Source organism: Camponotus vicinus, unplaced genomic scaffold (assembly GCF_025532165.1).
Source record: "Camponotus vicinus isolate PSW18456_S1 unplaced genomic scaffold, iyCamVici1.0 SCAF_10, whole genome shotgun sequence".
Taxonomy (NCBI): Eukaryota; Metazoa; Arthropoda; class Insecta; order Hymenoptera; family Formicidae; genus Camponotus; species Camponotus vicinus.
The window spans coordinates 17928125-17944883 of record NW_028141946.1 but is presented as its reverse complement, the minus strand read 5'-3'; the positions used below and the strand labels follow the sequence as shown (position 1 = coordinate 17944883).

General features: G+C 35.7%; 1 protein-coding gene across 5 annotated transcripts in view; it reads left to right on the top strand.

Annotated features, from left to right (window-relative positions):
- Window positions 1-16759, top strand: part of Fas2 (neural cell adhesion molecule fasciclin 2) — a 181181-nt gene that overhangs the window by 64829 nt on the left and 99593 nt on the right. For 2 of the 5 annotated variants that reach the window (XM_083080783.1, XM_083080784.1), the window contains exon 1: window positions 4260-4677. The exons of 1 other annotated variant lie outside the window; for it this stretch is intronic. In XM_083080783.1, coding sequence (XP_082936909.1) covers window positions 4620-4677 — 58 coding nt within the window. In that variant the 5' untranslated portion in view covers window positions 4260-4619. Of the gene's footprint in view, window positions 1-4257; window positions 4678-16759 lie in introns of those variants that run through there. 2 more of the 5 variants (XM_083080782.1, XM_083080786.1) reach the window with 2 other exon arrangements.

Sequence of the window (16759 nt, the reverse complement as noted above, 5' to 3'; positions counted from 1 at the left end):
ACTCGGGTGAAACGAGATCCACTTTCGGGACGCTTTCTAAACCGCTCGGAAAACCACTGAATAGCGTGACGGGTTTCTCTAAGGGCAACTTTAAGACGATAAAACCTTAGCGCCGTGTTTAAGCGGACGCCGGGCGAGAATTACGATCTATCATCATCTTAGCAGACGCGCCTCGTTTTACTCAGAATGGATTAGTAGCTCCAGAAACGACGCGTGTCAGCGTTTTCGCTAGTGAATTGTAAACAGTGCAAATTCCAAAATAATCGCGAACAGCGTTCAATTAGTTCCGAGCGACTTTTGACACATCGAACATATGTTTTTGACGTATCGCCATCGTTCAAACCACGTGTACACGTGACGTGGAGACGAGCTCTTATTTTTTCCGAAAAATCTGATAAAAATGACTCGCTCAATTTCCGACTTAAACGATCATCAATCGTCCTCTAACAAGCATCGAGCCCCCCTTTATTGCCAGACGATCGATCAATTTACGCAGACGCTACGAAGGACAGAACGAACGTCACCACTCGACTTCACACGACGGAAAAAAAAGAGGTGAGAGCATCCCTTGTCCGCGATTGTAGCCTTCGGTGTAAACAGACGACTGACAAATGATAAACAAGCCAAGTGTCAACCGTCTGCACCTCTTGCTCTTTCTTCGTCTTCTCGGATCATCATCATAAGACGCGTTTTCTCGCGTCACGAAAGACGCCAAGGGTACAAAACCACGCGAGGGTCGGCAGGTTTATTTGGAAAAGGACGACCCTCTTGAGAGAAAGACGACGTGGAGGCCGTAACCGGTGACGGGGTTTGTACACTCGTCGAAATAAAAGGGGAGGGATACTCGAGGCTGCATCGGAGCAGCGTCACTTGTGTCACGGAACAAAGTAATTGAAGGATAATTGCTTCGCGTTGACTAGTTTGCCACATGACATTAATAAATTTTAATAACGCAATCATAATAATAAGAAAAAGATATATCGCAGTTTTTACATTTATCGTATAAAATTCGCAATTTCCTTGCACCTCGGAAAATGTAAAATATTTTAGCAGATTTTAATTCTTTTTTCACAAATAATATAATTTGAAAAATATTTTTATCCCTCTGAAGGAGGGAAACTTGTCTATTTATCAACGTGACACGGCAACTTTGATTTTCCGATTCCATACATTCCCATCAAGCATATCTCTGGATAAACACGAAATAAAGTGCGCTATATTTGCGCGCCATAAGCTTTCGAGAAATTGTGTACATGAGGTGACGTAATTACGGACCTTAGCAACGTGGCAATATTTGCACGAATTTACGAGATGCGTTATCAATCTTTGGAATTTTAGGCAACAATGATGTCGCGCGTGTCATCAACTTCGTGAGAGCGAATGAATTCGTTAAATAAATAACGACATGACACAATAATAACGTACATTTCTACGCTTCCGAGTTTCAGAAATTAATCGAGTCAAACAATTCACATAACAATTAAAAGCTAATCACGGCAAAATTAATCATAAGTCATTTAGTTCTATTGGGTAATGGAATATGTCATAATGTAATATGTATGTAATAATGAATATTATCTAATCAACTCGATGTCATATGAAGAAAGATTGATTAGACTCGAGTCTAAATAAACTGTGATTGATAGCCAATTCAGCGTAATTCGAGACAAATGGAAAAAAATTAGAAAATAAAGGAGCAGAGAAAATTTCAAATATAAATAAATAAATAAATATATAATACATCTTGATTTTAATATACATATATTTATTTATTTATTCATTTATATTTAAAATTAATAAAATTAATAAATTTTAAAAAATGAGAAAAGAAAGAACAGATGTTTTTTAAATATATATATTTATTTAAAAATCTCTTCTTTCTCTTCTCATTTTTTTAAATTTATTAATTTTATTAATTTTAAATGTAAATGAATAAATATATGTATATTAAAATGAGAAGCGGTATTTAAATATATATATTTAAAGATGTGATATATTTAAAATTTTCTCTGCTTTTTCTTTGTCTAATTTTTTCAATTTATTTCTTCTTCAATTTACACGCACACATATGTATATATAATTTAATATTCCTTTTTTCATTATTATTTTTTTCAATTTATTTTGCCAATTAGAATTAAGATGCCACTGTTTCTTAAGCTAAAGTCTATAAATCTTTTTTCATGATGTTCTTGCCGTGTCTGATTAGTGTTCATTTTTTATCACTAGAGCATATTGCATCGATACCCAACGTTATACACGGTAGCTACATAAGCCACTGTCATAAATCGCCGATTTTTGCATATGCCTGCGGGTAAAGCATAGAACGAAACAAATTCCGAAAACAAGATTGCTGTATATATATCCTATAAACAAAAATCCCTCGCTGTCAGGAGATTTATATTCGTTTGGGAAAGTGTGTTATGCCCGTGTTTACGAGCGCACGATGCAGCGACGTAGGAGGGAAAAATAAATGGCCGATCGAGAAAGAGTCGATATATATGGAAAGTATCGCGCCAATATCGGGGCCCCTATATAGTTTAATCTAAGTTGTAAACAATACACGCGAGTTTTTTTGCACGCTCGTCAAATTCTCAATTTAAAGTTTAATAAAAATAATAACCCAACCTTTCGCTTTCACCGTTGTATTGACAAATGTACACGTGGAACGTTCAGCACGTACGTAAATAAACTCTAAATTCAACTCGAGGTTGTCCTCAACCTACTCTTGTATTCGTCGCGGAATAACGCTCGATGAGGTGAATTTCTTTCGAATCGCGAAATCATGAGAATTTTCTCTTTGACACGACCAACGTTTACGATCCCAGCGTGTTACAAATACAATTTGTCTCGGTCTAGAATACACATTGAGAGAAAATACAAGAGGTGTTTGTTCTTTGTAGCTAAATCTCTCTCACCTTTCTTCTCTTGCCTCCAACTTCTAAATATCCATCTCACTTTTAGCGTGCATTAATACAAAAAGTTCAACCAAGTTTGTTGCTTTTATTCTTAAATCGACTATTTCTCGTTTCCTCTCTCTCTCCTTCCAACCTCTAAATAGAGATCTATCTCTCTTTAGTGTACACTAGTGCAGAAACTTTCCTCTCTTTTTTAAACTTCTAAATAGATCTAAAATATTCTAAATACAGGGTGTATCAGAGCGACCGTAACAGCAGTTTTCTGAGGAACCTAAGCATTGTAGAGAAAAATGTTTCATACAAAAGTTGTAGGGCTTAAAATAACCTATTTAGTGATCATATCAGTTTGACTTTGAATAGCACCGTCAAGGTGACATAAAAAATACTTTGAATTTTTTAAATGGAAACCCCCATTTTTTATTGCATATTCTTGTAGCTTGCCTCGAGAGCTTTCCAAAACACTATAATTAAACATTTTTTCATTAAGTATTTTTCGAGTTATGAGGCTTGAAATAATTTCTTAATTTTACAGAAACCATAAAATATCTAGTAAAATATTCATTTTTCGATTACCTTACCTTAATACTTTTATGTACAAAATAATGAGAGGAATCAATTGGTGTAAAGAAAACACACAGTTGTTTTTAAGAAAAAATATGTAATTGTTAATTGCAAATTACATATTTTTTCTTCGAAACAATTATGTGTTTTCTTTATACCAATTGATTCCTCTCATTATTTTGTACATAAAAGTATTAAGGTAAGATAATCGAAAAATGAATATTTTACTAGATATTTTATGGTTTGTGTAAAATTAAGATATTACTTTAAGCCTCATAACTCGAAAAGTACTCAACGAAAAAATACTTTGTTACAGTGTTTTGAAAAGCTCTCGAGATGAGCTGCAAGAATATGCAATAAAAAATGGGGGTTTCCATTTAAAAAATTCAAAGTATTTTTCATGTCACCTTGACGGTGCTATTCAAAGTCAAACTAATATGATCACTAAATAGGTTATTTTAAGCCCTACAACTTTTGTATGAAACATTTTTCTCTACAATGCTTAGGTTCCTCAAAAAACTGCTGTTACGGTCGCTCTGATACACCCTGTATATCTAAAATAGATTTAAGTACATTAGTGCGGGGAAAGTTCGAAAAAAAAAAAAAAAAAACAACTTAAATATCCAAAGTCAACTTACGTCGTAGCAGGACATCGGTATGCGCAGAGAGAGCGGAGGAGGGGGTGCGGGAAAGTGCGAATCCGGAGGAGAGAGATTTGAACCGCGGAAGGTCGCGCGCGCGAATCGGCCGGCACTCCCCCCACTCCCGGCCGTTGCGTACCTGCGTTCCGACGGGGTCACGTGACTCGGCGGAGACGGCCGAGCGCGGCCGAAGGCCATGCCGAGCGCGCCCGCGGCGCTCCCCGCCACAGTTCGAGATCGGCCAGCGCGACGACGTGACGTATGCGTCATTGTAGTCGGTCCGCGAAGTTAAGAATGTTCCGTCGTCCCGTTTAACGGTCCTCCGGTCAATCGATCCGATCTCCGTCGATCGCGAGAATCGAGGAATCGCGGGTGGTGTCAGTGAAGGAGGAAAGAGAGGAGAGGAAAAAAAGAAAGAAACGAACGAACGGTGCGACCGAGAAGAAGACGCGAGGAGCGAGGAGAGTGAAAAGAAGGGAAAAGAGACAGCGAACGCGTCACGATGGCAGCCCGATCAGCCTGCGTCGCGATAGCCGTCCTGTGGCTGCAGCTAATAACAGGTAAGAATATCCGATCGCGCGAGGAAACGTGGGATTCGCCATCGAAGGAATCTCGCGCTCGCGCGCGCGCGCGCGCGTGGTTTTCCATCGGTACCGTTGGCCGCGTATCTGTGTGAAAAATATGTGAGAGGAACGGATGCACGCGAGTACACTCAGCAGGTGGTTTATAATCGCTTCGAATTCGACGAGCGCGCGATTTCAACAGTTTTGACAGGTCGTGCTCGAGCGCGCGCGCGCGCGCGCACGCGTTGGTTCGTTTGAATTCGAAACGGCCGCCAGCCGTTGTCCGATCTTTTTATTACCTTTCCTCGCTTTTGTTCCCGACGATACCGGCGATACGCGTCTCGTGGCCCGACACGGCCTCCTGACGAACAATCCCGCTCGTGCAATTGCATCCGTACGTGCGAGTTCGTCAGCGATGAATCACTTGCGTTGCGGCAAGTTCGCGTTAAACGTGAATCACGTGAAGTTTGATGCCGGCGATAGCGAAATGAAAGTAGTTTACCTTTGAATAAATTATCGCGCCTCGATCGATAATTAATTTATTTGTGTAATATTTAGGTCGCGTGTTTCGAGTATATTAATCGATGCAACATGTTTCGAATCATCTTCTCGTTGATAATATCAAAGGGCTTTTAATGAGATATGTTCTTTGATATGATTATCTTGATCTTTTCAATTGACTTTAGAAATCGAGAGCAAACATAGATATGTTGTCTTGTTTTTAATATTTTATTTTTCACTTTTATCAAAGAAGAAAATTGTCGTAATCCAAAATTAGATATAGTTTGATATATATATATGTATATATATTTATAGTTTTTTATATATATTTTAATTAAATCGATGTTTTTGAATATTATTTCAAAAATTAATCCTAGAAAACTTGAATATATATATGCATATATATTTCTAATTTTATATATAAATTTAATTAAATCGATGTTTTTGAATATTATTTCAAAAATTGGTCCTAGAAAACTCGAAAAGAATTTTAAGAATCAACATTGATCGTCTCAATGATGATTTTACGACTACAACATTCCGAAAAGTTAGCAAACATTGATTCTTCTATTTTCTTTTCTCGTAAAAAAAAATTCTTGTCCCAACTTTTTACGATTTTTCTCGAGATATCTCCTCTTCGTGTATCATTTCTGTTGCACTTTTTCGTGTCTGGATGGCCGACCAACAACCTTGAAAAGTTTCCAGTCTCGGTTTCTTCTGGAGGACGAACTTGAAGAAGGTTCTCTCCTCCGCTACACCTGAGCAAACGTTAGTTCCGCTCACCTGTTAGGGACGCCCGAGATGCATCTCTCCGGAAGAGGAGATGCTTCGTCAACCGTACAACGCGAACGTAGCTTTCGAAGGGACAGGGAGGGTGGGAGACTCGTGGAAAAGGGATCTGTATATAAGCATCACAGCCTTTGTATTGTCGGAGAGTCTCCTACCACTTTTCTCGAAATTCCTCGTTCGACCTCGCTCGTTGATACCTGGATCTTTTGCGTCAAATTGCGGCGAAAGAGAGGCCATTCTCCCCCCTCTCTGATCTTTTCTCCCTTTCGTTTGATGATCCGCGAAGCTGTGCGTTTTCTCCTTGTCTTCTTTCCGTCTTTTATCTCGTTCTTGCCGCTGGCGGTTCGGTTTCATCGAAACGTCTCGTTTTCTTCCTTTTTTCTCCTCTCCTCGCGGTGTCTTCCCATCTTATACGACATCGTAATTGATAAACAAGGGTATGAGAAAGGGGGGAGGGCGCTGGAAAAGTACCGTTCGCTGGTACGTTTCACTTTCCAACGTTTATCTTACATGGCTGTTCTTTCCCAGACGTGTTTCTTTCCCTTTCTATAATGGAAACTGAAAGGACTCGATCTGCTCGTTTGATACGCCGTTATTCCCCTTCCTCCCTTCCAAAGATTCGATTAACAAAATATCATATAAGAAAAATTACGTGAAAATTAAATAAAAAATTACAAATTAAATTCAGCGATAAATTCACAAATTAAATTACGTGAAAATTAAATAAAAAATTACAAATTAAATTCAGCGATAAATTATATTAAAAAATGTTCAACGCTATTTTTTAGAGAAATTTCAATTCAACTTAGTCAGCTGATGGAACGGATGTTGTGTACATTCGACTTATTGGATGCGCTACTTTTCTTTTTTTTTTTTTTTCGATTTAAACATGACGCGTTTCGAATTGCGCGGTCACGATAAGATCCCGGGAGTCTCACAATGGACAGGTAAATTTTCGTATGAATGGGCGACGAGATGTCGAGGGATCACCTTACCGCTTAACAATGACGCGTAAAGACTTCGACAGTCCACGGGATGGAAAAAGGTGAGAGACGCACGAACGGATAAAGGACTCGGGTGAATTCCTCCCTCGTCCCCTATCCCCCCTGATTCCCCCGTAAATTACAATACGCCGTCACTCTCGACCGCGAGACTCTCACTTTCTTCTCTTTTTTTTCTCCTTTTCTTCCCTTTTTTTCGTGCCGTTTCATTGTCGCGGTTTGTCCGACGAGCGTATAAATTATAGCGGTTGACGGTTACGTCTAATTGTATGGATCTTCGTCACGTCGACCGGGGCACGCTCGTCGTGAACCCCCCCCTGGGAAATATTTGTACCAGGTACACATCGCCGAGACTCGCGAGATGGATGCGGAAACTTTGCTCGTTCGTCACTGTACAACTTCCTCCGTCTTTTCAACGAAACGGGATACAATGATCGAAAAAGTCGGTTCATCAAATTCCTCGAGATTAATCGAAGCGTGCACGTGAGGATAGGATTTGCCGAGGAACGAGCTATATCACTGAGAAAAAAATCTGGTTGCATTAATTAGAAATCTGGTAGATTCAACCGGTCTGGCTGGAAAATGGACGAATCAGAATTCCTTTAGAGATTATCAGATGAGTATGATTAATTCCTGTTAAATTAAAAAAAAAATTTCTCGGTAATAATATTAAATTTACAAAAAAGATGACATCACTGTGTCCATGTGTTATTTAATATAACAAGAAATTTTATAGATCCAACTAGAAAAAAATAACTAAATCCTTAACTAAAAATTTTTTGGTTTTGCCAAAATGCCTTCTATCAGATACGTCTTGTTGATGCAATCAAGCAATTTTTCTCAGTGTACAGAATGCAACTTTGAACTCGATATACAAGAACAATAAAAAAGAATTATCGGAATAAAGATTCTGAAAGATACAGTAATAACAGTCGTTTAAAGATGGAAAATCACATGATTCTCTTTTATCATCAAATACAAGAACAGCTTTAAATCTTAAAGAAGATGTTCAAAGTATTATTCTTGAAGATTTACACAATTTTTGCACGCGATGAAAAATACCAGGGATGTTGCGCATTGTTGAGCAACCGTAAAAAAATTTGTTGTCGCCGACTCTGTCAAGGGTGGAATTAAATTAGGAAATAAATTGTTTTAGTTGACCTCCACGCGTCAAAATTTAGCGAATTTAAAAATTGATAAGCGGGAAAGGAAGGGAAACGTAGAAGAGATATGTAAAATTTGTTGTAACGATCGCTTTTAATTATATTTATTAATTTACTGCGACTAAAGATGACACAAATTAATGTTCGAAATAAAAAAAGTGTCATTAAAAAAAATTCACCATTTAAATTTAATCAAAAGGTCTATCGATTCGAATTATTTTCATAAATAAAAATCAAATCAAAATTTTATTTGAATTATTTTCATAAATCAAAATTTATTTATTTGAGCCAAATTCCCAACTATTAATTTTTATTTCCATAAAGTTCGTTGTGTACTTGAAATGAAAACGTTTCTACCTCGTTGAATATTAATTGTAAGAGACATCGACGCGTGACAAATGGCCAAAGAATCCATCGTCAACATTAACGATGGAGCTTCCGAGAGATTAAATAATATGTCGCGGCATTTTTTTTCTTTATTATCATCCTAACCTTAATGAATATCCATCACGCGATATTAATTTGCTACGCAATATCTTTCCTTGACGGATACACGTCCGACCTCCTCCCACATACATCCCCATCTTTCTCATACAGTCAATGTTTTTCCGCAGTTTTCGCGCAAGTTGGACGCTTTCAATTCCCGACACTTGGCAACTGGGTTGCCGAGAGATGAGGTCGCCCCTCCTGACGTTTTCCTCCCTCTTTTTGTCACTTCTCTATTAGAGCGCTCGGTAAACGATAAACTCGAACCTGGAGGAAGCGACGAAGGCAGAAACTTTTGCCCGTGCGCCGCATCCGGTCGCGTGTCGTCGAGGGAGGAAAAAAAGCGACGCAGGGGTGGGAAAAAAACGTCGCGTCCGGGCGGTTTATCGCGGTTTATTCGCGGGAGGAGAAAGAGATACGCGTTCATTATACGCTTATTGCGCTATTCGCGGCCGGAGGAGAAATGCGTTCGGCGAAAGGGAACAGACCGGCGCCAGTTAATGAGCCGCGACGGTTTTTTTTACGAACGCGCGTAAAACACGGGTGCAAACGGACCGTCCACCCCCGCCGTTGCCCCCTTAATGCGCGTTTCCATCCACCGTCGATAATTAGCGAGCCTCCGAAGGGAGGAATAGGACGAGGAACGGGCTTAAATGGCGAATCTTTTCGGCGGCAAAAGCGCCGGACACGCAACAGAGCGTCCGGCTTTCGTTTATTGCTTCCGGGGACCGCCCCGCGTATTTTAATTACGATTCTTGCGCGGTAATTTGTTTTGCCTCACGGCGGATCGTTTGTAATATTGTAGCATCCCGTGGCGTGTTACTAGCGTTTCGATTATCGCGATTGATTTTGTTGGGATTTTTTTTTGTTACGAAAATTGGCCTCGTGAAAAAATAAAAATGTATGTTTGAGGGAGGGAGAGAGAAGCGCGTTGTGTGCGTGGAATATTTTCTATATCGAATCTACAATTTTTATTTACGATTTTAATTCCCAAAATGTAATACGATACGTTGGCGTTAATGAAAAAAATTGCGCGCGCGCGATGTAATTTGTAACGTCATGAATATATATCGGGGCGAGGCTTTCATTAAATACGCGCCATTTGATATCGATTCGATTGCGAACGAGTACTGCTTATCACCTCGATTTCATTTATCTCGCGTGGTCATCGCGTTGCAAGCATCCAGATTTCGCGCTATCGAATCGGGCGCGATGAGTCCGCGTAAATGGATGCTGCATCGTGAGTCGTCAGCAGGAAGTTTTGCTCCGTTACAAAGCAACTTGTTTAACTAACAATGGAGCTCGATGTTTTTTTCCTTCGGCCATATTTACGTGACTATGATACAAAGCATTGTTTTTAGATTGAGTTGGCTGTGCGGATTTTTGTTTCTCGTTTCGCATCTCCTCCTGTCGTCGAGAGGGAGAAAATTCATGTCGTATATAAAGCATGTTTTTGTCGCCTCTCCCCTTGTTATTTTTATAGCTCCGTCCTTGCTTTCGTAATTGGTCAGATAATTGCATATATTATTTTGTTAGGAAGGAAGAAATTAACGATCAAATATTTAGTTGTGTATCTTATAAAATTTAGTGATTATTGGATTGTGGAAAAAATCAAACTCGACTTTTCAGATTCTTCTCTTTTTTATCTTTTCATTAATATATAAATTTAATTATTAATTAATATAAATTATTAATTTTAAAAATTATTAATATTATAAAATCATTAATTAATATAAATTTAATTATTAATTAATATAAATTATTAATTTATAAAATTATTAATATTAATATTATAAAATTATTAATTAATATAAATTTAATTATTGTTTACATTTAATTTCTCTAATATTTTTCCGTAATAATTGCAAGCGTAAAGTTTTACGATTGATTGGAAGAAATCGTCAAAAAGTATCGCATAATTTTCATTCTTATAAAAAGTGCCCAGGTTTGTGTCCCAAAATTTTCTCACCTCGAGATTGAATTTTATTTTCGGCTCGAAATAAAGTTTATGACGCATAGATTACGAATATGCAAGTTTCCAGATGGACCGAGTTACCGCATAATCTTTTCACCCTTGTAAAAATTTCAATTTCTGCCCTTATAAAAAATACTTATTTTACCGACCATTTTTCCTGGAACGGGAACTCCTCGGTCCATCTGGAAACATGCATATTCATAAAGTACGCGTTAGAAATTTTATTTTAAGTCAAAAATGAGGTCCAATCTCGAGTCGGAAAAATTTCGGGCGTTTGTTCGCTTTTTATCGTCCATAAAACGATTCTTTACTCCATGAGAGCACAAATGCGTCATTAAATTGTTCTCAAGCACTCGTGATTTATCCTGCAGATCGAGAGCGGTTATCCTTGGCGGATTGTAAAATAAGTGACGCAAGGTTTAATGACGTAGTAAAACTCTCGTGGAGCGTGAGCGCCATACATTCGCTGTTGCAATAGCGATTTTTTCCTTCGTTTTATCGATAAAAGCCTGCTTAGATTTTTGATACATTTTAAAATTATATACCGTATACTGTATATTTACAGGCAATACTGGCGCGATACTCATATTAATGCAACTCGCTTTTATAAAGTTATAATTAACGTCTGTTAATTAACATTAAATAAATTAACGCGAATAAAGTTTGTACAACGCGTGGAAAGTGGTTATAAAAATGTAATATCAAACGCAGTTTCAGACGGAGAAATGTATAATGTAATAATATATTCCAAAAATAAATTTTTAACGCCATACAAGACTTTACACGAATAGGTATTTTAATAAATTAATTTAATTAGCAAATATAAATAGCGTAGAAAAATAATTGTGAAAAACAAGATACACATATGAGAATGAATCACGTGAAAACTTGAAATTGCAATAGAAATTCTAAACATCATGCCATTATTCTGTAAATTGACAGTATTAATGCCAGTCATTTAACGTCTTGCAAATAAAAAAATGACACAATAGTATGCAGATAAAAAATAATTATATAATTATATATGAATTTTGTTCAGTAAATTATAGAAAAAAAATATTTAAGGATTTTATTTGATTGCAACTGAATAAAAAATATTTAAAATTTCATTTGGCTATATAAATTCATATTTTGTTGAATAAATGATGGAAAAAAATACTTAGGGTTTTCATTTGTGATTCATTTTTATAAATGAGTGAAAAATATTTAAAATTTTCATTTGGCTACATAAATTTATAATACATTTGTGTAATTTATATCATATAAATGTGACAAAAAGTAAATATTTAAATTGAAAATGAAAGCATTAAATATGAACGTCATCATAAAAAACGGAATTAATTAATAAAACTGCAGCGAGCATCATTCGCAACCTAGAGTGGTATCATTTTCGCAAAACATCTCATCTAGATAGAATCTTGAAAAATCTACATGTTCTACCATTATTGCAAATTATCACGCGGGGAGCGCGTGATATCCTCGTGATAAAGACATTACACATAATTGAATCGCGCGTAATTGAAATATGTGTTTTCACCGCAAACGTTTGCTGTATTCCGACAGTCTATAAATATAAGTGTGCCCCTTTTTATCGTACAACGACGCGTACGTCCGCGATATCGATCGCACGTTCGATATCTTCCGCCGACGTAAGAAAATAACGTACCACCTGTTCTCGTTTGCGTATCGAGTGCAGACTCGTTCAAGTGTCGTCTCCCTAAAGCACCGTCGAGTCTGGAAATCCGTTTCGATATCTTATCAATAGCGTATCGCGACAAAATAGTGCGGTATTATCGGAGATCAGTATTAGTCGCTTGTGACTTGGGTAATTGCTCAAGAATAATTTTTTTTTAATGCAAATAGTCTCATACACATGCATAAAATATATTTAGCAATCTATAAATAATATTAATCAATGTAATGATAAAATAATATTTTAATTAATGTATCCATAAATAATATTAATAAAAAATATCTATAATGCTATTAATAAAAATATCTATAATATTAATATTAATAGTTTTAAAATTAATATTAATTATAAAATTAATATTAATAATAAAATAAATTAATATTAATAAATTAATATTAATAATAAAATTTTAAAATTAATATTAATAATAAAAATAATATATTAAAATAATATATAAAAATATAATATTAATAATAAAAAGTAATCCAGCAAATTTATTTATATAAAAGAGTTATAAAAGAAATATTTGTGGAGGGTATTTACAGTTGGCTCTGATTATGTGATTCCAGTACAATAATGTATCCAGAGATGATATAAAACAAAAATAAATACGTACTAATTGTTTGCCATTAATTATTAATTAAATGCAATTTGCTATTGTGATTATTATGTTATATAACTGCGCAAATATGCATGGCTGTGTACTTTATACGTCGCTTTATTACAATCAGTAATCATAGATAATTGCAATGTATATACATCGGCGTTCGCCGTATTTCATCGTCGCAATCATTTATTACTCTTACGATCGCAAAAATTTATCTCGCCAACTGACGTAGCGTATCTCGCGTGCTTTCTCTCTCTCTCTCTCTCTCTCCTGTTGTATGCACCTTGTGCATCGCTTTTATTACTCCGATCGCATTACTAGTCATCTAATAATCTTCCCATGCTCCGACTCGTGTAATTTTTCTCTCCCTTTGAAAGAGTCCACACCAATATCAATAATGGCTGGGCGTAATTTAATTTAATTTTCGAAGACGGCAATTGTGAATATCTCTCACAGCTGACGCATAGTTTTTCTCATACGACACGCGAACGTCGATTTATTTCGATGACTAAACACTTGAAATTGTATCGTGTTGTGCAACGAGATAATCAGATGACGTTTGTGGAAGTCTCACGAACTGTCTTCGAGATTTTGCCTAATAATGCTGGACAAAATAAGATTAGAATAACATTCTTACGCTATGACTTGCTCCCCATTCGAAATTATATATATTTATATCATATGACTCGATATTAGTATCTTATCTCTCATAAGATATTTCAATAATCGATTCTTCGACGTAAATATTATGCAGCCTTCCTATACGCGCAGAAATTGAACATTTCGCTCAATAAGACGCATGAATGGAGATCTCGGGATGCTTGTCGTTGGTGGTAGACTTGTATACAACCATCGAGATGAATGAATGAAGCGATGATTCTGCTGCGCCGCGTATTCAGCAACGAGACTCGTTAACGAATCAAAGGATTCGGTGACGTAACCAGGATTAACCGGCTAAACACTCGTCGTGAATTAAGCCCACGAAGCCTCGTCGAAGGAGGAACGACGCGCTGAAATAACAGCCGTTGTTATTCAAACTATCTCTTTCGTGATCTCTCTCGTATCTCGCGGATCTCGTCTCTTGAAAGGAAAAAAATATGCTTTCGTATCGAGAACGCGGTCGCGCTTACAATGGGTCGTAAGAATAATAGACACTGATATGATTGTACAGAAATATTTTCTTTCGGAACTGCGAAATGTGCGGCGCATCGTTATCTTGAGGGATCTTTAAACTTACTTTAAATTTGCCGAGGTTATTTTAAATTTGTTTAGGAGGCCAGAGTCTCTCAACCTAACGGAAAATTTGAGAGAAAAGTATACTTGATCTGATAATGATTAAATATTAAGATATTTAGTACGAGGAATAAAAATATTAAATCGTTAATTAATAAAATATTTAAAATATAATAAAAGAGATTAATCAGGATGTACTCTGGAGAAACCTTGAGAACCTGATATCCTTAGGAATATTTGTTCTTAAAAAATCAGGAAATTTTTATAGAATTTTATTTATTGGAATTGAGAGAATTTAAAAAAAATGATAATTTTGTTTTTATATTAAACATTTATGTTAATCTAAATAGTTTTAATTTTGAGGATTCTGAAGACTATGACTTATATTCCTCTTTTATCGATAACAGAAAACTCAGAATATGGGCCTATGTTTTTAGTAGTTCAAGAACATGAGAAATTTATTCTTTTGTAATATTTAAAATTTTATATAATTTTATTGATTTTATATTTTTTATTAGCATTGCTTGTATTAATTTCTTTTTATATTTTTTTATGTATTTAAATAACACATGTTGTATATTTTAAATAGTATCTTGTATGCTGTTCAAATTTTACAATTATTTAGCCAGTATCAAATGTAATTTAATATTCCAGAATCTCTTTTATTCAATACATAAATATTTAAAAATATATTTATAAAAAATATGATCTTTTCATTAGGTTGAAAATACATCAAAATATATTTTATTAATGTAAAAATTCACAAACAATAAATAAAGACTTATTTTAAAATTGCATCCATAAAAGTGCTTTTAATCTACCTGAAATTTTCAACATGAATCTGAAAAATCATGGAAATTGTCGGGAAATTTACTTAGAAAAATACGTGTATACACTCTGTTAATTCAAGATAAATTTTATTCAGAGTTGTCGTGGTATCATTTGTCACGCGTATCGAAACCGATATTGATTAATCCATAATTGATAACCGTTCGACGGCAAGCTTTTACGACCGTGATTAAAGTTTCATCCAGACACGGGGTTCAACTTTGGTTTTTGCATTGTCGTAAAAATGCCGCATAGTACGCCGTTTTCGGTGAAATAATTCAGCGAGAGCTGCCCGCCGCCGGGTCACTTTTACGATCGGTCGTTCATAAAAGGGACAAATTACAGCGCCGCGAGGCATCGGCGTCGCGACGCGACGCGTCCCGTCCCGTCCCGTCCCGTCCCCACCGCGACTCTTCCCGTTTTGCGGAATTATAAAAGTCTCGGTCACGTTGTTTCCGGGGAGGGACAAAAAAAAAGAAAAACCTTTATCGTGGAAATGGGGTTTAATTAAAGTATCCCGACCGCCCAGATGGCGAATCCCGTTGCCGCGCGCGCTTATTAAAAGAAAACGAGCTAGTCTCGCGAACCTGAAGAAGAGAGCTCTCTTCTCGAGCGAACGCTTCGCGAATTAGCGGCGTCTCTCGTAACTCGATTTGTCCCCCGCGTGCGTCCTCGTTAAGCGATTTTTCCCTTCCCCTCGGGAAGCGTTAATTAATTACCAAAGCACATGGGTAGATTCGTTTAGGAAATTAAATTTGTTACTGTCAAATATACAGAATATATAATTCGGCGTTATATCATACGTATAAATTAATTTCGTACGAATAAAATTGTTTGATTGTTCTGCTATTTTTTTCTGTTTTTTTCTGTCCATTGTCCGCCAGTTGAAATTATTAGAAAAATAAATAAAACGGTACTAATATTTCTCCCTAAAAAAAGGGCAAAACTACTTTTTTACATTAACTTTCACAGCACGAATTTTCGCTTTAACATATATTGTAGAGGGTACATTTCTAATATACTTTGTGTTACATTTGTAATTTTGAATTTTATAACGCTCTTGTTGCGTTCCTGAGACACGCGATTTTGAAATATCATAATTTTTGCATTTATTTGTATCATCTCTTCGTTATATCCTTCTGTTTACATTTTTTTATTTACATTTATTCGTTATTGTATCAATTTTTTTAATGTTATAAACTATATCCTTTGACAAATAATTTGTAAAATAAATATAATTTTATAAAATAAATTGCACACTTTTGTTTTTTTAATATTTTTCTTATTTTGCCTCAATACTTTATTAAATATTTATTATCCTTTTTACAAATAAAAAATTAAATATTTAAATTAATAATGGAGCATACGACCCTTAAAAGAAACTAATTTAACAAACTTATTTCTGATTTTAAATTAAAATTTGATTTGAGTTAAGTTAATTTTTTTCATGGCAAAAAGAGAGGCAAAGCTTCTTTACTTTATAATAAGGAGGATCATAATTTTTAAAACATGCCAATGTTATACAGAATCATTAGGATTAAATTCTAAACTTTCTACAAATATTATTTTTGCAATATTTCAAAATCACATATCTTGGGAACCAAATAAAAGTCCTCAAAATTCAAAACATACATTAGAAGAATGTACTCTCTACAATATGTCAAAATAAAAATGATTCGTTTTACCAAAAAAAAAATTACAAATCTATATACAATTATTTCGATTTATGTGCATTAGAATTACACACAGTCCTCGATAATTATTCTAAAATTGTCTCACAGCGGATTTCGTGTTCGACCGTGC